Source organism: Dermochelys coriacea, chromosome 23, assembly GCF_009764565.3.
Source record: "Dermochelys coriacea isolate rDerCor1 chromosome 23, rDerCor1.pri.v4, whole genome shotgun sequence".
Classification (NCBI taxonomy): Eukaryota; Metazoa; Chordata; order Testudines; family Dermochelyidae; genus Dermochelys; species Dermochelys coriacea.
The window spans coordinates 16,924,961-16,948,720 of record NC_050090.1 but is presented as its reverse complement, the minus strand read 5'-3'; the positions used below and the strand labels follow the sequence as shown (position 1 = coordinate 16,948,720).

General features: G+C 63.4%; 2 protein-coding genes across 10 annotated transcripts in view; both read right to left on the bottom strand.

The window, feature by feature from the left end:
* The window catches only part of ATP2B3 (ATPase plasma membrane Ca2+ transporting 3), a 50,518-nt gene extending 44,705 nt beyond the window's left edge, over positions 1–5,813 (bottom strand). For 3 of the 8 annotated variants that reach the window (XM_038381522.2, XM_038381523.2, XM_038381531.2), the window contains exon 1: positions 5,402–5,685. The gene's annotated coding sequence lies outside the window, so the exon portion shown is untranslated. Of the gene's footprint in view, positions 1–5,401 lie in introns of all 8 variants that reach the window. The other 5 variants (XM_038381528.2, XM_038381532.2, XM_038381527.2 and 2 more) reach the window with 5 other exon arrangements.
* Positions 5,814–10,573: 4,760 nt separating this feature from the next.
* On the bottom strand, positions 10,574–22,413 carry BGN (biglycan). Of its 2 annotated transcripts, XM_038381647.2 has the most exons (9): positions 22,284–22,413; positions 22,225–22,243; positions 18,193–18,443; positions 17,861–17,973; positions 15,446–15,659; positions 14,435–14,545; positions 13,868–13,961; positions 13,209–13,347; positions 10,574–12,743 (listed from the first exon to the last, which is right to left on the bottom strand). In XM_038381647.2, exons 1-9 carry the CDS (start codon positions 22,396–22,398, stop codon positions 12,546–12,548), a joined length of 1,254 nt encoding a protein of 417 aa, XP_038237575.1. In that variant the 5' UTR covers positions 22,399–22,413; the 3' UTR covers positions 10,574–12,545. The 2 variants fall into 2 exon arrangements, with proteins under 2 accessions (XP_038237575.1, XP_038237573.1); XM_038381645.2 differs by having other exon boundaries at positions 22,225–22,380.
* Positions 22,414–23,760: the final 1,347 nt, after the last annotated feature.

Below are 23,760 nucleotides of genomic sequence, written 5' to 3'. Positions count from 1 at the left end.
CCACCCCAGGAATGTCTCCCCATTGACCGTCACTTTCTGCTCCCACTGGGGGTCCGAGGGGCCTGATCCCAGGAAACTCCCACAGACATATAGGTTGGGGTCAGGAGTGGGAGCCTGTCCACCTCCCCACCCATCTGGCTGATGGAGTCTATGGCCTTGGGGCCCAGCAAGGGAGCTAAACACTGGGGCTTTTCCGCAGGGTCCCCCTCGTTCAAATCGCCAGCCTGCTCCAAGGCAGTGAGGTGGTATCCACATCCCCCCCCCTTAACCAGGGGCAGCAATTTAGTATCGAAGATCCCTGCAGAACTGGCACCCCGAGGTCTAGCCCCGCTCACCCCTGGGAGGTCCCCTCTGCCTCTCCGCTCCACCATTGCCAGTTCATGCTGCTGCTTCTGCAGCTCCTTCTCGGGCTCTCACTGTCTCTCCCAGTCCTCTTGCTCTCTCGGACTCAGCTCCAATCCCGTCCGTCTCCGATCCCCCGATGGGGAACCCGATCGTGAAGACCCCCGTCTGGTCGGGGACAGGAGTCGGGGGTTCCTGGCTACTACTCCTGCTGCTCCCAGATCCTGCTATAGCCCTACTGGGGTCAGGAATCTGCTCCTTAGAGTGATCATCCTCCTCCAGCTGCACGATTAACTGTGCTTTGGTGAACTTTCCAGTGCGTAACCCTCTCTTTTTGCACAGGGTTACAATGTCCTTCTTAAGGAGATGGTGAGAGGCCCTCACTCCGCTCTTCCCAAGCTGCTGTGGACTCACAGGCCCGTGTGCTCTCAGCTCCCCACGGTCTCCAGGGAGAACCCCTAGTGTGCCAGCCCTTCTTGAGGTCACCACCTCTTTGCAGGGTCGAGCTGCAGACTCCTCCGCCCCTGGGACTGCTCACTGCAGTCCCCAGGGGGACCCCATTACTGCACAGTCCTTCTCACTGGTCACACACTCCTAGGGGTTAACCGCCCTCCAAAACCGCTCCTCTCTGAGCCTTCAGCACACCTGGTCCTCGTCAATCCCCCTTCGTTTTACTGCTCTCCAGTCACTTACTGCAGGAAGCGCCATCCATGGGGTGCAGTACATCCCACAGCTGCCACCAGTTGTCATGGAGTCCCCGGGCGATGCTCTGGAGCTGCTCCCTACGAAGCCAGGCAGGACTCTGGGGAAGCCTCCTCTCCCCAGTACAAGAAGCTCACACAACTTCCACCATCCTGGGGCTGACCTCGGAGATTCAGCATCCCCGTCCACACCGTGCGCTTCCAACAGCGAGTCCGCCCGGATGGGCTCCTGGGGCAGCCAGAGGGTCCTGCACCCCAACTTCACAGTCAGACGGGACTCTCAGCCAGCCAGGAAAACAGAAGGTTTATTAGACGACAGGAACATGGTCTAAAACAGAGCTTGTAGATACAGAGAATAGGACCCCTCAGTCACGTCTGAATTGGGGGGCAGGGAGGCCAGTGCCCTATCTGGGCCCCCGTCCATTTCCCCAGCCAGCTCCAAACTGAAACTCTCCCGCCCTCCTCTGGCCTTTGTCCCTTTCCCAGGCCAGGAGTCACCTGATCTCTTTGTTCCCCAACCCCTTCCGTCAGCACCTTGCAGGGGAGGGGCCCAGGCCATCAGTAGCCAGGAGACAAGGTGTCAGCCATTCTGTGTGCAGACACCATCACACTGGTCCCCTAGGGCTCTGCGACAATCACCCCCCTGATTCCACCACCTAGATGCTTAAGAAACGCCTAGGGGAAACTGAGGCACCCACCAAGTATTCAGAGAGAACATTCCCACTTCGTCACACCCTTCAGTTGGCACCTTTGCAGAAGAAGGCCCAGGAGACAGGCCGTCGGCCATTCTCTGTGCAGACGGCATCACATGGGCCCTCTATCTCCTCACTTAGATACATAAGAAACGCCTAGGGGAAACTGAGGCACCCACCCAGTATTCAGAGAAGACATGAAGAACATTCCAACTTCGTCACAGCTCCTCTGCGCCCTCTCCCGGGGACTCTCACACGCGAGGGCGAAGTACAAGAATTTCTGCCCCTTGCAGGGGGAGACAGAGGCCAGGTGGCTCCATCAATCGCCGTGAGCCCCTGATGGGACGCGGCTGCGACACACCAAGGGAAACTGGGACGTTCGAGTGCCATGCCTGGAACCCCATGCCCGAGTCAAGCCCAGAGCGGGCCGGGTGCAGAGAGCGGCGGGGATGGGAGCCGATCTCCCGAGGGGGGGTCCCTGGGTTGGGCTGAGAGGGGCTGGCCACCCCTCAGGGACATGGGGGGGGGAGTTAAAGGAGATGCTGGGATAAACTGGCCAGGGACCCACCGAGGCCAGGATGGGGAAGACGGGTCTGACCCTCAGCAGAGGGGTGAGGGGGGCAGATGGAGCTGGGGCAGGTTAGGGAGGGGACGATGCAACAGGAGGGTCTGGGACAAGCTCCCCTGCACAGCCCGGGACCCTTCCCCCCGATGCTCCCAGCTGGGAGGTTTCCCCAGCTGCGCCTTCGCCCTGGGGTCTCCCAGCTGGTTGGTTCGGTTCCATTGGGAAACCGCTTGTAACCCCCCTCCGCCCACCACCCCCAAATCCTTCCAAGGGCTTTACTAGGCAGCCCCATGGAGAGAGGCTATGGGAACACAGCCCCCCGCAGCTCTGCCGGTGCCCCTCACTCCCGACCCGCAGCCCCCGCCGCCCCGGCCCCGGCCCCCCGGGGCTACATTAGACGGGCCGGGGCAAACCCAAGAATCCATCGCTCCCGATCCCTGGCGGGCAGAGCGCTCGGCCTCTCCTCCCCCCACCCCGCCGCTGTCACTCACAGCTCAGCAGCCAATGGGAGCCGCTCAGGGACCGCCCTGATCCCGCCCCCGCCCCTGCAGCTGCGAGCGCAGCCGGCCGGAGCAATGCGGCAAAGCCGGGGGTGGGGGCGACGAGACCCCCCCGGATTCAGCCACGGACGCCCCCAAATCCGGCCCCGCGGATCCAGCCACGGACCCTCCCAAATCAGGCCCCCCAGATCCAGCCTCTGCCCCCCCAAATCCGGCTCTCCGGATCCAGCCATGGACCCCCCGAAATCCAGCCATGGACCCCAAACAACCTCCTGGGTCCATCCTCTGCCTCTCCAGCATCCAGCCCCCCCCCCAAGATCTAGCCCCTGGCCCCCAAATCAACCCACTGCCCCCCACGATCCAACCAGTGACCCCCAAGTTCCATCCTCTGCACCACAATATCCATCCATCCACTGCCACCACAGCCCATGCCCTGCGCCCAGACTCCTCTGGCCCTGAGGCCCCCGTCCATCCATACACTGCCCACCCACTCAGCCAGCCACTCACCTCCCAATCCCCAGACACCCTCATCTATCTATCTAGCCTCAGAAATACTCCTCTATCCATCCATCTACCCCAATACTTTCAACATCCTACATCTATCCATCATTTAGAGAGTCCAGCGGAGGGTAACAAAAACGATTAGGGGACTGGAGCACATGACTTATGAGGAGAGGCTGAGGGAACTGGGCTTGTTTAGTCTGGAGAAGAGAAGAGTGAGGGGGGATTTGATAGCTGCTTTCAACTACCTGAAGGGGGGTTCCAAAGAGGATGGAGCTCGGATGTTCTCAGTGGGGGCAGATGACAGCCCGAGGAGCAATGGTCTCAAGTTGCAGTGGGGGAGGTCTAGGTTGGATATTAGGAAACACTATTTCCCTAGGAGGGTGGTGAAGCCCTGGAATGGGTTCCCTAGGGAGGTGTGGAATCTCCATCCTTAGAGGTTTTTAAGGCCCGGCTGGACCAAGCCCTGGCTGGGATGATTTAGTTGGGGATTGGTCCTGCTTTGAGCAGGGGGTTTGACTAGGTGACCTCCTGAGGTCCCTTCCAACCCTGATACTCTATGAGTTTATGATTCTATGATTTAAGGATCTAACTCTTAAATATTCCTCCATCCATACCTCCACCTGCATATTTATCTGTCTGTTTATCTATCTGACTTTCTAGTGCCCATGCATACCTCTCTTTCCATCCATCCATCCATCCATCCATCCATCCATCCATCCATCCATCCATCCAGGCAAGCCCATAAATTCCTATCTATTCATCCACTCATCCATCTGTTCCCACCCATTCTCCTGCATCTATCCATCCATCCATCTACCCCATATCCATCCCTCTATCTCTTCCCATCCATCCACCCATCCATCCATCCATCTAACCGCTAAGTACTGCCTAAGTACACCCTATTTACTCATCCATCCCGCCAAAGTATACCCTATTTACCCTTCCATCCTGCCAAAGCACACCCTATTTACCGTTCCATCCCGCCAAAGCACATCCTATTTACCCTTCCATCCAGCCATCTCCACATCTCTCCCCACCCAATAAACCACTGTGTTATCCCTCCAGCCATCCCAGCCCAACAATTCCCAACTCATCCATCCACACCCACACATCTATCCATCCATCAATCCAAATATATCATATTTACCCCTTCCTCCCTCCCTCCCTCATCCGTGTACCCTCATACTTAACTCCACATCCATCCACCCCCCACCCCTCCATCCATCCCCCCAGATTGCTATCCATCCATCCATCCCCACACCTGTGTCCATCCATCTCTCCATACCTCTATCAACCTATCCATCCCTCCATCCCTCTATTCCAGGGATTCTCTGAGCCCAGTGGCCAGAAAACAATGGGGTTTCATTTTGTGGCAGGCCCCCAGAGCCCTCTCCCCGTAGCTTGCACTGGGGGTGTTGGGCTGAAGCAGACCCCCGCCCTCACTGACTGCAGGAGGCTTGCTGCAGTGTGTGTGTGGGGGGGACGGGGAGACCCTCGCTGGCTAGGAAACACCGCTGCCCTTCCCCGGTTCTCTGCAGCTCCCCCCCTGCACGGGCCAGGTGAGCCCCCCCCCCCCCCCCGCCGAGGGTGTCTCTGTCCCCTTGACACCCCGGCCGGCTTTGCCAATAATGCTCCGCTAACGACTCCACTGCGCGGGGGGGAAGGGGGACCGCTGGCAGAGCTGGGCGCTGTGGGAGGGTGCGTGTGTGGGGGGGAATGACAGGCAATGGGGGGGCAGGTTGGGAGAATTATGAACTGCGGTGGGGGGGGTCAATGTAACCTGCCGACCCTTGCAACAAGGGGTTTCTGTCCACATCCCCGTCAATAATCTCCCCCGCACATTCCCTTCCTGCTCTGCCCCCCCAGCCCCCTCCTGCAGGCAGCTCTGCAGTGAACAGCCCATCCCCCTCCCCCCCCCAATACACAGCATCTCTGCACCGGACACGGAATATGGGCGCTGCGGGGGGGGATTTTCTCCACCGTCCCCCCTCCAGTCCCTGCAGATCCATCCATCCTGCCAAGCGAGGGGGGTCCCCAATCCGGGAACCCCCCCCCTTAAATCACATCCGAGAGAAGCATCGAGAGCTGGCTACTTACCAGGCCATGCTGCAGCCGGCGCGGGGCGGGGGGGCGGAGGGAGACGTTCCCGGCTTCCCCACGGCCGTGGGGCGGGGTCCTGTGTGGGGCTGAGGGCGCGGCAGGCTCCGGGATCCCCGCCTGGCTTTACATGGTGCATCGATGGTGCGGTCCTCGGGGCTGGTCCAGATGCTGAGGCAGAGATGGGGGGAGGGAGGAGGGCGGGGGGAGGAGCAGGTGACAGCGGCAGCGGAGAGGCCCGATGTTTCCTCCTCTCCCCGCCCCACCCAGAAGGGGTCCCCGTCCCCCCCAGGAAAGAGAGGGCAGGGACCCCCCAGGCACACCCGACGCTGGGCCGGGGGCGGGGGGGCGATGGGAGGAAGGATGCTGAAGGAGGACTGGATGCATCGCCCCCCCCCGCCAGCAAAATAGCGCCCCCTAGTGTCCGACACTGACCGCCAGGGCAGCCCCCCCATCAGCCGGGGACCCAGGGGACACCCCATTAACCTGGGACCCAGGGGCCCCCCATTAACCTGGGACCCAGGGGGCCCCCCATTAACCTGGACTTAGGGGCCCCCCATCAGCCTGGGACCCAGGGACCCCCCCTTCACCGTGTCAATTTCTTCGAGTTCCCCTCTCTGGAGAAAGAACGGGCCTTGGGGCACCCCAGAGACGAACACATTGACTGGAGCAGCAGCCTTCGTGAGCGACAGCCCCTCCTGGGACGGGGGACGGGACGGGGGAGCAGAGGGGGCAGATCCCTGAAGGGGGGAAGGAGGGAAATGAAGGTGGGAGGCGGATAGGAACTGGGAAAGGGACCCATGGGACAGGACAGGTGTCGACGCACGGATAGAGGGTGTGTGCAGCGGGCGGGGGGGGTAGAGAGAGATCGGGATGGGGGCAAATGGAGGGAAGAATACAGGGTTGTGGGGGGATGGAGGGATGGGCGGAGGGGGGATGGAAGGAGGGACACAGGGCTGTGGGGGGATGGAGGGAGGGATACAGGGCTGTGGGGGATGAAGGGATGGAGTGAAGGATACAGGGTTGTGGGGGGATGGAGGGATGGGCGGAGGGGGGATGGAAGGAGGGACACAGGGTTGTGGGGGGATGGAGGGATGGAGGGAAGGATACAGGGTTGTGGGAAGATGGAGGGAAGGCGGAGGGGTGATGGAGGGAGGTTACAGGGCTGTGGGGGGATCGAGGGGGATGGAGAGAGGGTTACAAGGCTATGGGGGGATGGAGGGATGGATACAGGGCTGTGGGGGATGGAGGGATGGATACAGGGTTGTGGGGGGATGGAGGAATGGATACCGGGCTGTGGGGGATGGAGGGAAGGATACAGAGCGATGACGAGATGGATGGATGGGCGGAGGGGGAATGGAGGGAGGGCTGTGGGGGGATCGAGGGGGATGGAGAGAGGGATATAGGGTTGTGTGGGGATGGAGGGATGGATACAGGGCGATGGGAGGATGGACACATGGGTGGAGGGGGGATGGAGGGAGGGATACAGGGCTGTGGGGGGATCGAGGGGGATGGAATGAGGGATACAGGGCTATGGGGGGATGAAGGGAAGGATACAGGGTTGTGGGGGGATGGAGGGATGGGCGGAGGGGGGATGGAAGGAGGGACACAGGGCTGTGGGGGGATGGAGGGAGGGATACAGGGCTGTGGGGGATGGAGGGATGGAGCGAAGGATACAGGGTTGTGAGGGGATGGAGGGATGGGCGGAGGGGGGATGGAAGGAGGGACACAGGGTTGTGGGGGGATGGAGGGATGGAGGGAAGGATACAGGGTTGTGGGAAGATGAAGGGATGGAGGAAAGGCGGAGGGGTGATGGAGGGAGGATACAGGGCTGTGGGGGGATCGAGGGGGATGGAGAGAGGGTTACAAGGCTATGGGGGGATGGAGGGATGGATACAGGGCTGTGGGGGATGGAGGGATGGATACAGGGTTGTGGGGGGATGGAGGGAAGGATACAGAGCGATGAGGGGATGGATGGATGGGCGGAGGGGGAATGGAGGGAGGGCTGTGGGGGGATCGACGGGGATGGAGAGAGGGATACAGGGCTGTGTGGGGATGGAGGGATGGATACAGGGCAATGGGAGGATGGACACGTGGGTGGAGGGGGGATGGAGGGAGGGATACAGGGCTGTGGGGGGATCGAGGGGGATGGAATGAGGGATACAGGGCTATGGGGGGATGGAAGGAGGGATATCGGGCTTTGTGGGAATGGAGCGATGGAGGGATGGATACAGGGCAGTGGGGGATGGAGGGAAGGATACAGGGTTGTGGGGGGATGGAGGGATGGATACAGGGCGATGGGGGGTGGACAGATGGGCGGAGGGGGGATGGAGGGAGGGATACAGGGCTGTGGGGGGATCGAGGGGGTTGGAATGAGGGATACCGGGCTATGGGGGGATGGAGGGATGGATACAGGGTTGTGGGGGGATGGAGGGATGGAGGGAGGGATACAGGGCTGTGGGGGGAAGGACAGATGGGCAGAGGGGGGATGGAGGGAGGATACAGGGCTGTGGGGGGATTGCGGGGGATGGAATGAGGGATACAGGATTGTGGGGTATGGAGGGATGAATACAGGGCTGTGGGGGATGGAGGGAAGGATACAGAGCAACGGGGGGATGGACGGATGGGCGGAGGGGGGATGGATAAAGGGCTGTGGGGGGATCGAGGGGGATGGAATGAGGGATACAGGGCTATGGGGGGATGGAAGGAGGGATATAGGGCTTTGTGGGGAGGGAGCGATGGAGGGAGGGATACAGGGCAGTGGGGGATGGAGGGAAAGATACAGGGTTGTGGGGGGATGGAGGAGGGATACAGGGCTGTGGGGGGATAGAAGGGATGGAGGGAGGGATACAGGGCTATGGGGGATGGAAGGAGGGATATAGGGCTTTGTGGGGACGGAGCGATGGAGGGAGGGATACAGGGCAGTGGGGGATGGAGGGAAGGATACAGGGTTGTGGGGGGATGGAGGGATGGATACAGGGCGATGGGGGAATGGATAGATGGGCGGAGGGGGGATGGAGGGAGGGATAAAGGGCTGTGGGGGGATCGAGGGGGATGGAGAGAGGGATACAGGGCTATGGGGGGATGGAAGGAGGGATACAGGGCTGTGGGGGGATTGAGGGGGATGGAGAGAGGGATACAGGGCTATGGGGGGATGGAAGGAGGGATATACGGCTTTGTGGGGACGGAGCGATGGAGGAGGGATACAGGGCTGTGGGGGGATCAAGGGGGTTGGAATGAGGGATACAGGGCTATTGGGGGATGGAGGGAGGATACAGGGCTGTGGGGGGATCGCGGGGGATGGAATGAGGGATACAGGATTGTGGGGTATGGAGGGATGGATACAGGGCTGTGGGGGATGGAGGGAAGGATACAGGGCGATGGATGGATGGGCGGAGGGGGGATGGATACAGGGCTGTGGGGGGATCGAGGGGGATGGAATGAGGGATACAGGGCTATGGGGGGATGGAGGGAAGGATACAGGGTTGTGGGGGGATGGAGGGAAGGATACAGGGCAATGAGGGGATGGACAGATGGGCGGAGGGGGAATGGAGGGAGGGATACAGGGCTGTGGGGGGATGGAAGGAGGGATATAGGGCTTTGTGGGGATGGAGGGAGGGGTACAGGGCTATAGGGGGATGGAAGGAGGGATATAGGGCTTTGTGGGGACGGAGCGATGGAGGGAGGGATACAGGGCAGTGGGATGGAGGGAAGGATACAGGGTTGTGGGGGGATGGAGGGATGGATACAGGGTTGTGGGGGATGGAGGGAAGGATACAGGGCGATGGGGGGATGGAGGGAAGGATACAGGGTTGTGGGGGGATGGAGGGAAGGATACAGGGCGATGGGGGGATGGACAGATGGGCGGAGGGGGGATGGAGGGAGGGATACAGGGCTGTGGGGGGATCGAGGGGGATGAAATGAGGGATACAGGGCTATGGGGGGATGGAGGGAGGGATACAGGGCAGTGGGGGATGGAGGGAAGGATACAGGGTTGTGGGGGGATGGAGGGATGGATACAGGGCGATGGGGGGATGGACAGATGGGCGGAGGGGGGATGGAGGGAGGTATACAGGGCTGTGGGGGGATCGAGGGGGATGAAATGTGGGATACAGGGCTATGGGGGGATGGAGGGAGGGATACAGGGCAGTGGGGGATGGAGGGAAGGATACAGGGTTGTGGGGGGATGGAGGGATGGATACAGGGTTGTGGGGGATGGTGGGAAGGATACAGGGCGATGGGGGGATGGACAGATGGGCAGAGGGGGGATGGAGGGAGGGATACAGGGCTGTGGGGGGATCGAGGGGGATGAAATGAGGGATACAGGGTTATGGGGGGATGGAGGGAGGGATACAGGGCAGTGGGGGATGGAGGGAAGGATACAGGTTTGTGGGGGGATGGAGGGATGGATACAGGGCTGTGGGTGGAAGGACAGATGGGTGGAGGGGGGATGGATACCAGGGTCGGGCTGAGCCATCCATGGCTCCAAGCCGTCTCCTGGCACTGGGCTGGGTCCGGGCCGGGTGCCAGAGGCCCGAGGAGCCTGGTTCAGTGGGTGCTGGGCCTGGCTGGCCAGGGGCCCTCAGCTAATGGGACTGGGCCCGGCTCCATCGCGGCCTGGAGCTGGAGCCGGGTTCTCCCAGCCTGGGGCACAGGCGGGGCCGGGGCTGGAGATGGGGCTGGGCAACGTGTGCTGTTCCCCGGCAGGCAGGGATGGGCCGTGAGGAGTGGGATGGGGGCTCCGTGGGGGGCTCTGTGGGGCGGAGGGCTCAGGGGGGGCACTGTGGGGCGGGGACTGGGGGCAGTCTCTCTTTCTTCTGGCCCCAAACCCCGGCACCTGGTTCGGTCTGCCGTTCGCGCTGGTTGCAATTTCGATGCTTGGTTCCCCCGTCCCAGCGCCCAGGCCGCCCCCATCCTGGAAAAGCGGGGGGCTGGATGCCATCCATGGAGACCTGCCCCAGAGGGACCAGGCCCCTGCCTCACTCCCTGCCCCCCAAGCCAGCCAGTCCCTCCTGGGGCGGGGGGGAGGCGCACCCCCCAGAGGGGCCAGGCCCCTGCCCCACTCTCGCAGACCCGGCCACGCCATGCAGGGGCGCAACAGAGCCCGACGCTAAATAACTTTTATTCACCGCCGTTCTCGGCGTGTCTCTTGCACATTTTACACACGCACAGTCACTACCGCGGGGGGGGGCTCGGCTCGCAGCTCGGGGGGCCGGGGGGGTCAACTCTGAGGATGGCGAGGAGCCCCTGGGCACCCCGTCCCACAGTTACTTGGTCGTCCGGACCCCACCCTGGGGGGTGCCCCCTCCCCATGGCCCTGCAGGCCCTGGCCACAGCTACCCTAGCCCGAGGAAATCGGGCCTTGACAGGGCTGGATCGGGGCCCCAGCCGGAAGAAGAAGGGAAAACCCAGGAGGCTGAAAGTTGGTGCAAAGCGGGAAGTTTCCTGCCCCCGCCCCCACGGGTCTTTGAAGAAGCAGGGATGCAAATCTGCCCTCCCCCCCAGCAACAGGGGCCCCCCATGAGTTCCGCAGCCACCCCCGTAGGGGCCATTCGGGGGGGGGGGCGGGCAGTGCTCTGCTCTCACAGGCAGCTTGCGAGGTGGGTGCTGCAGAATCGCGCGGGAAACATTTGCACTAATTAGTGCAGAACGGAGCGCGTTTTGTGTGCAGAGGGTTTGCCATGTGGGGACAGGGGGATTCTTTTGCACCAGCTTTGCACGATCTCCTCTTGTCTTTTCCACGTTTTTGCCTTTGCCAGATTTTCACAAGTTGCTTTGCGCATTTTGCACGATCGGTGGCCCCATTTTCTGCAATATTTTCAGCAACCGTTTGCGACATTTTGGCCAGAATTTGCCATTATGTTTCTCGTAAATGGTTACAGGCTGGTTTTAATATTTATTTTCACCAACTGTTTTCAGGTTTCTTCATGACTTTTGGGGGTGCCATTTTGTGCAGATCTTGGAGTGTTCGTGCAAATTTGCAAATATTTTTAAAACAAATGTTTGCTCTTTTCTCTGTGACATTCTTGAGTTTTATCGCCAAGTTATCACTGGTTTGCAAAAGTGTCATGCATTTTCACACACATGCATTCAATGCATTCAAGACATTCTTCAAAATATTTGCCATTTCCTGCGTGACAGCATTAGCCATTTCCCCTTTCTCATGCAAATTTATAAGTTTTCTTTTGCAATTTTCCCAATGAATTTTTTGCAAAATACTTTTGTACTTTAATGCAAAATTTAATTTTTTGGGGATAAATTTTTCTTGGATTTTCATTCAAAATTAAGGGGGTGTTTGGTTTGCTTTTTGTAGCGAAGCTCATGCATATGTATGCAAATGTATGATACACTTTTTGTACTTTTCTTCATGACTTTCCTTTTTTTCAATCTTTTCATGCAAACGTGGCAAGAACTTTTTTGCAAAATTTTTACAATTTCCTCCATGATGCTTTTAGGGCAAAATATTCATGCAAATGTGTGTCCCCAAAAAATGCAATATTCTCCATGGCTTTGGCTCACCAATTTCCTGGCTGTTTCTTGGCAATTTGCAAAGAAGTCAGCCTGCAAAATTCTGCCACAATTGTTACAAATTTTCTCCATTTTTCACCCTACATTTTCTCCCTGATGGTTTCAAGATTTTCTTTGTCAATTTGTTTGCAATTCTCTTGCAAGATGTTGTCACCTTTGGGGGCCTTCCCCCCCAAGTTACAAAATTCTAACTGGTTTGGGGCCAAACCCTCAACCTTCCCATCCCGTTTTCATGACTTGGGGGACAAGTGGTCCCAGGGGTGATTGGGGCGGGGGGAGTTGGGGAACTTTCCAAGGATTGGCAGTAAGATCCCAGCGGCCCCGATCCTGCCGATACTGGGGCATGTGCTTTGTGGGTTACCGAGTCGATGCCAATGGGACAATGCAGAGCTGGGGTATCGCCGCTGTGGGAGGGAGCTGAGTTAGAGCCGCTCCCCGTGCCATGGAGCCCCCCAGCATGGCAGGTAATGGGGCCACAGCGCTGGACCCAACAGGCCTCAGGTTTCCCCATTCTCTGCACCCCCAGATCCCCTGCTGCCTCCTTCTATTCCCCCTACACCTCCCCTGGCTCCCCCTCCCCACTGCACCCCCACCCTGTCCCCCCTCCCCAGCCCCCTTATTTCTTGTAATTGCCGAACTGGATGGCCAGGCGGTCGGTGACGCAGCGGAAGGTGGCTGGCTGCACCTCCCAGTAGGGGACCGGGTTCCCGAAGAGGCTGATTCCGTTGTAATAGGCTCGCTTCACTCCGAATCCCACGGGGCAGAAATCGTTCACCCCCACCTGAGTGATGTCATTGGCGTGCAGGTACACCACCTGGGGGGAGGGGAGATGGGGGGGTCAGACAGCACCCCCAGGCCCCCCACCCGTCACACCCCCAGACTCCCTAGCACAGCCCCCAGACCCCCATCACAGCCCCCAGCACCCCCAGAACCTCCCGTCTCATCACATCCCCCCAGACCCCCATCACAGCCCCCCAGAACACCCCAACCCTCCCAGCCCTACTCCCAAGAACCCCCCAGCCCCCTCAACCCCTCAGAACCCCTCAGTTTCCTGCACAGCCCCCCAAAACCACAGAGCCCCCCCCCAAACCCTCTAATGCCCACCTGGGGGAAGGCATAGTGGGGCTGAATAGGAGAGTTTGGCCAGCCCCCCACAGAGCCCCCCATCAGAGGGAGGCGAGAAGAGGTTCATGGGGGGGCTCCCCCACTCCCCCAGGCTTGTGGAAAGGGAGAGGGAGATTTTCCCATAAGCCCCTCTGCCCCCCTTTATCATTCTCACCTGCAGGAAGCGGAGGCCGGGCAGCCCAGGGGGTACGCGAGAGAGCCGGTTGTGGTCGAGGTGCAGCTCCCGGAGCGCCGGGACGAAGGCCAGGCTCCTGTTCTCGATCATCCGCATGGCATTGTGCCCTAGGCCCAGCCTGCGGGGAGAGCGGGGGATGGACGGATGGACGGGGCGGGTGGGGTGCCTATGGAGTGGGGGCTGGGCAAAGGGGTGGGGTGCCTATGGGGTGGGGGCTGGGCAAAGGGGTGGGGTGTCTATGGGATGGAGGATGGGCAGAGGGGTGGGGTACCTGGGATGTTGGGGGTCGAGTGGACGCAGACAAGTCTCCTCACTTCATGCCATGGGGCTCTGTGGCTCCCTCTAAAGGCTGGACCATGTGAAGCTATTTCTGGGGACCGGGGGGCAGGTGCGGGGCAGTTTCCTGGCCAGCTTCCCGTAGCGGATCGGGGGGGCCGGGGCAGTTGGGAGCCAGGGGCCGTTGGGGGTGTGGGAAGTTACCTGGCCAGCTTCCTGTAGCGGATCGGGGGGCCGGGGCAGTTGGGGGCCGGGGGCTATTGGGGGGCTGGGGGCAGTTATCTGGCCAGCTTCCTGTAGCGGATCGGGAGGGGCCGGGGCAGTTGGGGGCCGGGGGCTGTTGGAGGGCTGGGGGCAGTTACCTGGTCAGCTTCCCATAGCGGATCAGGTCTTCCAGCTCAATGGCCTGGATTTTGTTGTGATCCAGGTGCAGCTCGTTTAGGGTCTCGGGCAGGTCTGGGGGGCAGAGAAGGGGGGTCAGGGGGCTGGGAGCCAGGGGCAGGTGACATGCAGGGCAGACTCGGGAGGATCCCAAGAGTGGGGAAGTGGGGGGAGCTGGGTTTGATCAGGAGGGGATTGCTGGGGGGGCACGGTGCAGGGGGGGCTCTGAGGCCCTGACCTCCAGCTCTTCCCACCCCCCAGCCAGTGGGGTGAGGGGCCCCAGTGCTCCGGGGAGTGGGGGGTCCCAGCCAGAGTGGGGTGTCTCTGAACTGCGGAGTGGGGGATCTCAGATGTGTAGGGGAAGGATCTGGGGAGACCTGAGGAGCAGGGTGGGGAGAGGTCCCAGACATGGAGACGGCAGCACTGGGGGTCCCAAGACACCATGGGGTCAGCCAGTGGGCTGGGTGGGCAAGGGCTGGGGGGGTTTGGGGGAAGAGCAGGGGGCTGTGGGGCAGACTGGGGGGCTGTAGGGGGGACTGGGCGGTTACCTTTGGGGATACCCGTCAGCTTGGCCTCTGAGATGCGCAGATAATTCAGCTTCAGGCCATCGAAGGCGCCGGGTTCAAATCCGCTGTTCTCCAAAGGGTTGCCCCCCATCTCTAGGGGAAGAGAGACTGGAGTCACCCACAGCTCATCCAGCCTGGGGGAACTCTCCCCCAGTGGTCATGGCCAGGTGCTGGGGGGCACCAGGGGGTGGGCAGTGGGGCAGGGGGCAGGGCAGGGGGCGCTCTCCCCAGGCTGTCGGGGCGGGCGCTGGGGGAGTGGGCAGCAGGGCAGAGGGTGCTGGTGATCAGGATTGGGCCCCTGGGGGGCTGGCAGTCGGGATGCTGGCGCGATGGACGCATGGGGGGCTGGGAGGCAGGATGCCAGGCTGATGGGCACATGGGGGGCGGGATGCTGGGATAGCTGGGCCCCTGGCAGGATGGTGGGGTGATGGGCCCGTGGGGGGCTGGCAGGCAGGATGCCGGGGCGATGGGCTGGCAGGCGGGATGCCAGGGTAGATGGGCTGGGAGGCGGGATGCCGGGGTAGATGGGCTGGGAGGCAGGATGCTGGGGTAGATGGGCCCCTGGCAGGTGGGATGCTGGGGCGATGGGCTAGGAGGCGGAATGCCGGGGTAGATGGGGCCCTGGCAGGCGGGACGCGGGGCGATGGGCTGGGAGGCAGGATGCTGGGGTAGATGGGCCCCTGGCAGGTGGGATGCTGGGGCGATGGGCTAGGAGGCGGGATGCCGGGGTAGATGGGCCCCTGACAGACGGGATGCCGGGGCGATGGGCTGGCAGGTGGGATGCCGGGTTAGATGGGCTGGGAGGCGGGATGCCGGGGTAGATGGGCTGGGAGGCGGGATGCTGGGATAGATGGGCCCCTGGCAGGCGGGATGCCAGGGCAATGGGCTGGCAGGTCGGATGATGGGGTAGATAGGCTGGGAGGTGGGATTCCAGGGTAGATGGGGCCCTGGCAGGCCGGATGCCGGGGCGATGGGCCCGGCAGCCCGTCTCACCGATGCAGTTCATGTTGTTGAGCCCCTTGAAGACGTCCTTGGGCACCTTGCGGATCTTGTTGTCGTGGATTCGCAGCTCGACCAGGGAGGGCGGCAGGTTGGGCGGGATCTCGGCCAGCTGGTTCTTGGAGATGTAGAGCTTCTGCAGCCGGTGCAGGGGGCTGAAGGCCTTTTCGTGCACCCGCGAGATCTTGTTGTTCACCAGCATCAAGGCCTATGGGCAGAGGTGCACAAGGGTTACCAAGCCGGCAGGAGGCTGCAGTACCAGCCTCTCCCAGCAGGGGGTGCTGTGAGAGTCACAGAGTGCTGTGGGAGGGCAGGGCAGGGGTACGCTGTCAATGCCAGGGGGGGCTGTGTGGCAGAGCTGTGGGGGAGGCAGGGGGGCTGTGGGGCGGGGCCAGGCCATGGGGTAGGCAGGGGGGGCTGTGTGGCAGGGCCGTGGGGTAGGCAGGGGGGGCTGTGTGGCAGAGCTGTGGGGGAGGCAGGGGGGGCTGTGTGGCAGGGCCGTGGGGGAGGCAGGGGGGGCTGTGGGGCGGGGCCAGGCCATGGGGTAGGCAGGGGGGGCTGTGTGGCAGGGCCGTGGGGTAGGCAGGGGGGGCTGTGGGGCAGGGCCAGGCCGTGGGGGAGGCAGGGGGGGCTGTGTGGCAGGGCCATGGGGGAGGCAGGGGGGGCTGTGGGGCGGGGCCAGGCCATGGGGTAGGCAGGGGGGGCTGTGTGGCAGGGCCGTGGGGTAGGCAGGGGGGGCTGTGTGGCAGAGCTGTGGGGGAGGCGGGGGGGCTGTGTGGCAGAGCCGTGGGGGAGGCAGGGGGGGCTGTGTGGCAGAGCTGTGGGGGAGGCAGGGGGGGCTGTGTGGCAGGGCCGTAGGGGAGGCGGGGGGGCTGTGTGGCAGAGCCGTGGGGGAGGCAGGGGGGGCTGTGTGGCAGGGCCATGGGGGAGGCAGGGGGGGCTGTGGGGCGGGGCCAGGCCATGGGGTAGGCAGGGGGGGCTGTGTGGCAGGGCCGTGGGGTAGGCAGGGGGGGCTGTGTGGCAGAGCTGTGGGGGAGGCAGGGGGGGCTGTGTGGCAGGGCCGTAGGGGAGGCGGGGGGGCTGTGTGGCAGGGCCATGGGGGAGGCAGGGGGGGCTGTGGGGCAGGGCCAGGCCATGGGGTAGGCAGGGGGGGCTGTGTGGCAGGGCCGTGGGGTAGGCAGGGGGGGCTGTGTGGCAGAGCTGTGGGGGAGGCAGGGGGGGATGTGTGGCAGAGCCGTGGGGTAGGCGGGGGGGCTGTGTGGCAGGGCCGTGGGGGAGGCAGGGGGGGCTGTGGGGCGGGGCCAGGCCATGGGGTAGGCAGGGGGGGCTGTGTGGCAGAGCTGTGGGGGAGGCGGGGGGGCTGTGTGGCAGGGCCGTGGGGGAGGCGGGGGGGCTGTGTGGCAGAGCCGTGGGGTAGGCAGGGGGGGCTGTGGGGCAGGGCCAGGCCGTGGGGGAGGCAGGGGGGGCTGTGTGGCAGGGCCATGGGGGAGGCAGGGGGGGCTGTGGGGCGGGGCCAGGCCATGGGGTAGGCAGGGGGGGCTGTGTGGCAGGGCCGTGGGGGAGGCAGGGGGGGCTGTGTGGCAGAGCCGTGGGGTAGGCGGGGGGGCTGTGTGGCAGGGCCGTGGGGGAGGCAGGGGGGGCTGTGGGGCGGGGCCAGGCCATGGGGTAGGCAGGGGGGGCTGTGTGGCAGGGCCGTGGGGTAGGCAGGTGGGGCTGTGTGGCAGAGCTGTGGGGGAGGCAGGGGGGGCTGTGTGGCAGGGCCGTGGGGGAGGCAGGGGGGGCTGTGGGGCAGGGCCAGGCCATGGGGTAGGCAGGGGGGGCTGTGTGGCAGGGCCATGGGGGAGGCAGGGGGAGCTGTGTGGCAGAGCTGTGGGGTAGGCGGGGGGGCTGTGTGGCAGGGCCGTGGGGGAGGCAGGGGGGGCTGTGGAGCGGGGCCAGGCCATGGGGTAGGCACGGGGGGCTGTGTGGCAGAGCTGTGGGGGAGGCAGGGGGGGCTGTGTGGCAGGGCCGTGGGGGAGGCAGGGGGGGCTGTGTGGCAGAGCCGTGGGGTAGGCAGGGGGGGCTGTGGGGCAGGGCCAGGCCGTGGGGGAGGCAGGGGGGGCTGTGTGGCAGGGCCATGGGGGAGGCAGGGGGGGCTGTGGGGCAGGGCCAGGCCATGGGGTAGGCAGGGGGGGCTGTGTGGCAGGGCCATGGGGGAGGCAGGGGGGGCTGTGTGGCAGAGCCGTGGGGTAGGCAGGGGGGGCTGTGTGGCAGGGCCATGGGGGAGGCAGGGGGGGCTGTGGGGCGGGGCCAGGCCATGGGGTAGGCTGGGGGGGCTGTGTGGCAGGGCCGTGGGGGAGGCAGGGGGCGCTGTGGGGCGGGGCCGAGCCGTGGGGTGTTGTGGAGGCCAGGGGGCCCCAGGGGACGCACATAGAGGTGATGCAGCCCCTTGAAATCCTCAGGCCGCAGCTCCGTGATCTGGTTGTTCTGCAGATCCAGCAGCTTCGTGTCGGGGGCGATTTCCTTGGGCACTGACCTCAGGCCTGGGGGAAGAGACGGGGGGTGAGACGGGGCACCGGGAAACCCAAACATTCCCCCCGCAAACTGGGATTCGGAGACACCACTGCAGGGGGGAGACCCACAGTCTATATCCTGACCCCACTCCCCTCCCAGGGCTGGGGCGAGAACCCAGGCGTCCTGGCCCCCAGCCCGCTCGCCCCCTCTCCCCCGCTGTGGGACAGGAACCCCGGTGCCGGGCATACCCAGGTCAGAGCACTGCACCACCCGCAGGTGGCAGTGGCAGCCGAAGGGGCACAGCCCCCCGTAGGCAGTGATGACGTCCTCGAAGTCGGGGACCCCCGAGGTGGGGAAGATGCCCGAAGCCTCCTCTTCGTCGTTCTGCACGGCCGGCCCGTCGTCCATGGAGAAATCCCAGAAGGCCGCCTGCTCGAAGGGCAGCGCCCCCGCCAGGCCCAGCAGGGCGGCCAGCAGCAGCACACGCAGCATGGTGGGGCTGGGGGCGAGAGGGGAGGATGGGGTTAGGGGCAGCATGGGGGCAGGGGCTGGTGATATGGGGACCCCGCGCCCAGCGCCAGGCTGCGGCTGGCTCTGGGGTGGAGCAGGGGGCAGCTCCATGGGGCCTGTGCCCAGCAGGCGAAGGGTCTGTGGGGTGAGCCAGGGCTCAGGGCCAGGCCGTGACCCCACTGCTGCGGCCAGGATAAAATAAGCTCGACAATGACAGGCTGGGCTGGGGCCACAATTAGAGACTCCACAAGGGACCAGCCCCGAGCGCCTGAGCTGGGGGGCGGGGCCTGGGATGGCTCTAAACAGCTGCCCACAGACCCCACTGCCAGGGGGAGAGATGAGGGGGGTGGGGGATAGAGGGGGAGACAGCTGGCTACAGGGAGTGCGGGGACCAGACCCCCCCCAAATCCTCACCCGCAGCCCCAGCACGAGTCCCCCATCCCGGAGCCCAGTCAGCTCTGGGAGGGGAGGGGGTCTGGTGGGTCAAAGTGTGTCGGGGGGCTGGTAGCCAGGACTCCTGGGTTCTGTCCTGAGAAGTGGGGTTCACCCCCCACCATTCTGTGCCTCAGTTTCCCCCACCATCTGGGAGCGAGAGGGGGCTGTGTCTGGGCCGAGGGGAGGGGGCCGCCAGCCAGGCAGCCTGTGGGGAGCAGTTACCTTGGGAAGGGAGCTGCCCATTGCCTCGCTTTTTCCATGCCCCCCCACCACCTGGCCGCGGCCACGGAGGGGTTCACAGGCTGGGTTATGGGGGGGGGGCGCAGCCCCAGGAAGGCCAAAGGGAAAAGCAGAGACAGCACCCCCTGCCGAGCCCCCGGCAGCACGGCGCCCCCCACGCCCGGCCCTGGCTGCCCGGGGAGAGCCTGGCTCCCTTCTCCCCAGGCTGAGCTCCCCACGGCTCTGGCTGCTTGTTGGCTTTGACTCGGTGCCGGGGATGTGGGGACTCAACTCATGTTCCATGGGGCAGCGGAGGGGAGTGGGGGGCAGGAGGCACGATTCAGGCCCAGCCCCAGAGCACAGCATCAGGGCAGGACCCGGTTCAGAGCTCAGCTCCCCCAGGGCCAATCTGGAGTCACTCCTGATTGTGCTGGGGGCAGGGCCAGTTCTGCTCCTCTGTACGTCCGGATGACCCTATCCCAGTCCAGCAGCTCGGGCCAGGACTCAGCCCCGGCACCAGCTCCAGCTCTGGGGATGCAGCCAGCAATTACAGCCGGCTGCTGTCCGCGGCCAAACCCACGCGGCCCCCCCCAGCCCCATGCCCCCCCCAGTGCCCACAATAGAGCCTTTGTCCCCGCAGCCGAGGCGTGTTTGCGCTCAGCGGCCGGAGCGGAACAAGGGGGTCACGCCTAGGGGTTTGGAACCAGCGCGGGGCTGGGGCTGAGCCAGGGACTGGACTGGGCCCGGCAGACCACAGAGTTACTGCCACGGGGCGGGGGGGGAGGTGGGGGAGACGGGGCCTGTGCCCACGGGAGGGTGCCGGCTCCCATCCAGCCTCAGGGTCGGGGTCTGGGAGGGTCACTCAACTGATTGCAGGGGGTCAAGGCTGATCCTGATTTCAATAACGGAACCCAGGTATCCGGGCACCCAGCCCCTTGCTCTGACTCACCAGACCCCCCTGCCCTCCCAGAGCTGGGGAGAGAACCCAGGAGTCCTGGCTCCCCCCTGCTCTAACCACCAGCCCCCACTCCCCTCCCAGAGCCAGGGAGAGAACCCAGGAGTCCTGGCTCCCAGCCCCCCCTGCTCTAACCACCAGCCCCCACTCCCCTCCCAGAGCCGGGCAGAGAACCCAGGAGTCCTGGCTCCCAGCCCTCCCTGCTCTAACCACCAGCCCCCACTCCCCTCCCAGAGCCGGGGTGAGAACCCAGGAGTCCTGGCTCCCCCCTGGTCTAACCACCAGCCCCCACTTCCCTCCCAGAGCTGGGGAGAGAACCCAGGTGTCCAGACCCCGCCCCTCCACCCGGACTGAGATCAGGGCCCCGTTGTGTGGGACGCTGCACAGACCCCTGGGGGGGAGACATCCCCACCCTGAGAGCCGAACGGACAAACGCAGGGTCATTGCCCGCAGTTCCCAGCTGCAGGCACCGTGTGACAGCGCCAAGGAGTCGGGCTGGCGCCGGGAAGGGAACCCAGCGTCCTGGGTCGATCCTGGGATTCGACTCCGGGTACAGGGCCAGGGCTGATAGCTCAGCAGATGCCACCTCACCAACCCTTCTGCCAAGGGGCGACCTAACCACCCAGGGTGGGGGCAGGTCTCCTGGGGGGCTGTCGCTGGAGTGGGGCTCCATGGGCATGTCTATAGCCGTTGGGAAAGGGATGGAGCAGCAGGGAACCCAGGAGTCTGGGAGTGCCCAGCACACGGTCTGCCTGGGAACTCTCTAGCACAAGCCCTACCAGGACTCCTGGGTTCTCCCCTGGCTCTGGGAGGGGAGGGGGGTCTTGTGGTCAGAGCAGGGAGACTGGGTGCCAGGATTCCTGGGTTCTCTCCCCAGCTCTAAGATCTAGGAAGGGGGCTGACTCGGGCACACACAGAACCTGTGACTCGATTTGTGGGTCTCTGCTTGAAGCCAACCAAAGGGCTGCAAATGGAACCCAGGAGTCCTGGCTCCCCCACACCCCCTGCCCCACTCTAACCACCAGACCCCACTCCCGTGAGAGAACCAAGGCAGCCTGTGATTAAACCTTCCTTGCAGCCCCCCTCAAATGTCCCCTCCGGTGCCCCCAGCTCTGGGGGCCGGTAGGGGCACGTTCATCACAACCAGTGGCCACACACAGCCTCACCATTCACCGCCTCCATCACCTGGCCCAGCCCTGGTGTCTCCGCTCCACCAGGGCTCTGCCAGCCATCAGGTTCCCACGTGGCACCATACCCTGATGCCACTGGGTGGTGGGTGGCCCAGGCAGCCCCCCCTCCAGTAGCCAGCACTCCTGGGTTCCCTCCCTGGCTCTGGGAAGGGAGTGGGGTCTGGTGCGGGGAGCCTGGGAGCCAGGACTCCTGGGTTCTGTGCTGCAGTGGGCTGACTCCGGATGTACAGCGGTGGATCTGGGATGTGATCCACCCCCTGTGGTCCAGAAAGCATCAGTCCAAGACAGCTTGTTTGCCGGCTGGGAATCCCTCCCGCTCGTTCCCCTGAGCGCCAGGGACAGAGGAAAAACCGACAGATCCTGTTTTCCATCCCCTCGGCGCCTGCCAAGACAAGCCAAGCTGGGAGCACAGAACATGGGACACAGAGGGGAACGTACAACCCCAAGGCAATAGTGCAAGAAGCCAGGAGTCCAGGGAGCTGCTCTGTGAGGGAATCGCCCCCCGGCACTGAGGCTACAGCCCCCCCCCCCACACACACACACCAAAAAAACAACAGAACCCAGGAAAGCAATACCAGGGAATTTCCCCCCATGAATGGGGGCTGACCCCCCAGAAAAATAGAACCCAGGAGTCCTGGGACCTGATGCTGGAGGAATCTCTCCCACTGGATTGCGGCTGCCCCCCTGCCCCAATAAAACCGAACCCCAGAACCCAGGGGAAGATCTGTCTGTTTTGGGACAGGTGAGGAGCCCCCATTCCACCCTCTCCAAAAAAATAGAACCCTGGAGTCCTGGAAGCTGATGCAGAGGGAATTCCACCCCCACCATGGGAGATATGCCTCCCCTAAAACCCAGGAGTCCAGTGAGCTTATGTGAGGGGGGGTCTATCTGCTTTGGGAGTGCTCCGTACCCCAAAAAGTCACTCCAGATTGCTGGGTCCAAAGCCGCCCCTGCCACCGCCAGAGCCCTACCTTCGGGGGGATTCAGGTGGGGAATGCGGCCGTTCCTGGGGGCGTCTGCTCGTCTCCCCTTCCCGCAGGCTGGGAGCAGGACAGGACAGGGCGGGCGGCACTGTGGGTCTGGCTGGGTGGATTCACTCCCTGGGAGCTGGATGCCGGATGCGCACACACAAGCCAGGCCCACATCTGGATCCCATCAGCCACCTGCCAAAAAGCCAGAGGCCGGGAAAGTCAAACCCACACAGAGATGGGGGGGCGCTGTGGGGCAGGAGGAGCTGGGGGGATTCTAAGCCCCATTTGGGGCAGCATGGGATCTATGGGGGGTGTGAAGAGCTGTGGGGGAGACCTTGTATAGATGCAGTTAGGGTGTCTGTGGGTGGATAGGGGGTAGGGATGGACAGAGGGATGGACGGAATTGGGGGTATGTGATGAAGTGGGAATGTTCTTAATGTTTTCTCTGAATATTGGGTGGGTGCCTCAGTTTCCCCTAGACATTTCTTAAGTATCTAGGTGAGGGGATAGAGGGCCCATGTGATGCCGTCTGCACAGAGAATGGCCGATGGCCTGTCTCCTGGGCCGCCCTCTGCAAAGGTGCCAACTGAAGGGTGTGACAAAGTGGGAATGTTCTCTCTGAATACTTGGTGGGTGCCTCAGTTTCCCCTAGGCGTTTCTTAAATATCCAGGTGGGGGAGATCAGGGGGGTGATTGTCGCAGAGTCCTGGGGGGCCAGTGGGATGGGGTCTGCACAGAGAATGGCCAACACCCTGTCTCCTGCAAGGTGCCGACGGAAGGGGTTGGGGAACAAAGATCAGGTGACTCCTGGCCCGGGAAAGGGACAAAGGCCGGAGGAGGGGAGGAGAGTTTCAGTTTGGGGCTGGCTGGGGAAATGGAGGGGGGCCAGAACTGGGGTCTGGCCTCCCTGCCCCCCAAGACGGACCTGGCTGAGGGGTCCTGGTCTCTGCACCTACAAGCTCTGTTTTAGACCATGTTCCTGTCATCTGTTTTCCTGGCTGGCTGAGTCCCGTCTGACTGCGGAGTTGGGGGGCAGGACCCTCTGGCCCCCACAGGACCCCCCGCCTGGGGGAACTTGCTGCGGGAAGTGCACGGTGGGGCAGGGGAGGCTGGAGGCTCTGGAGGTCGGACCCAGGAAGGTGGAAGCCGGGGCTAGTGTCTTGCCCTGGGGACAGTCGGTGCCAAGAGAGGAGGGTCCCCAGAGTCCTGCCCGGCTTCGAAGGGAGCAGGTCCAGAGCATGGCCCGGGGATCCAGTGACAGGACGGAGAGATGGATGGAGGGGGTGGGGATGGACGGATGGATGGAGGGGGCGGGGGATGGACAGAGGATGGAGGGGGTGGAGATGGACAGACAGATGCAGGGTGGGGGATGGACAGACGGGCGGATGGGGTGACAATGTGAGGGGGGGTCTCTTGGTTTTGTCAGTGGTTTGCATGCTGAGGGGTTGGGACTCAGTTTCCTTGGGTGTTACTGGTTTAACGAGGGGGTGGGAGAGGGGGTTTGTGGGGACACAGGGCCAGTGAGGGAATGTGGGA

Bases quoted from the DNA above. Each gene is read 5' to 3' on its own strand.
- BGN (XM_038381647.2), bottom strand. From the start codon at position 22,398: ATGTGGGCCTGGCTTGTGTGTGCGCATCCGGCATCCAGCTCCCAGGGA. The intron at 17,974-18,192 runs GTATGCCCGGCA...CTCTTCCCCCAG, and splicing joins GGTGCAGTGCTCTGACCTGG to GCCTGAGGTCAGTGCCCAAG. The intron at 14,546-15,445 runs GTGAGACGGGCT...CTCTTCCCCTAG, and splicing joins CAACAACATGAACTGCATCG to AGATGGGGGGCAACCCTTTG.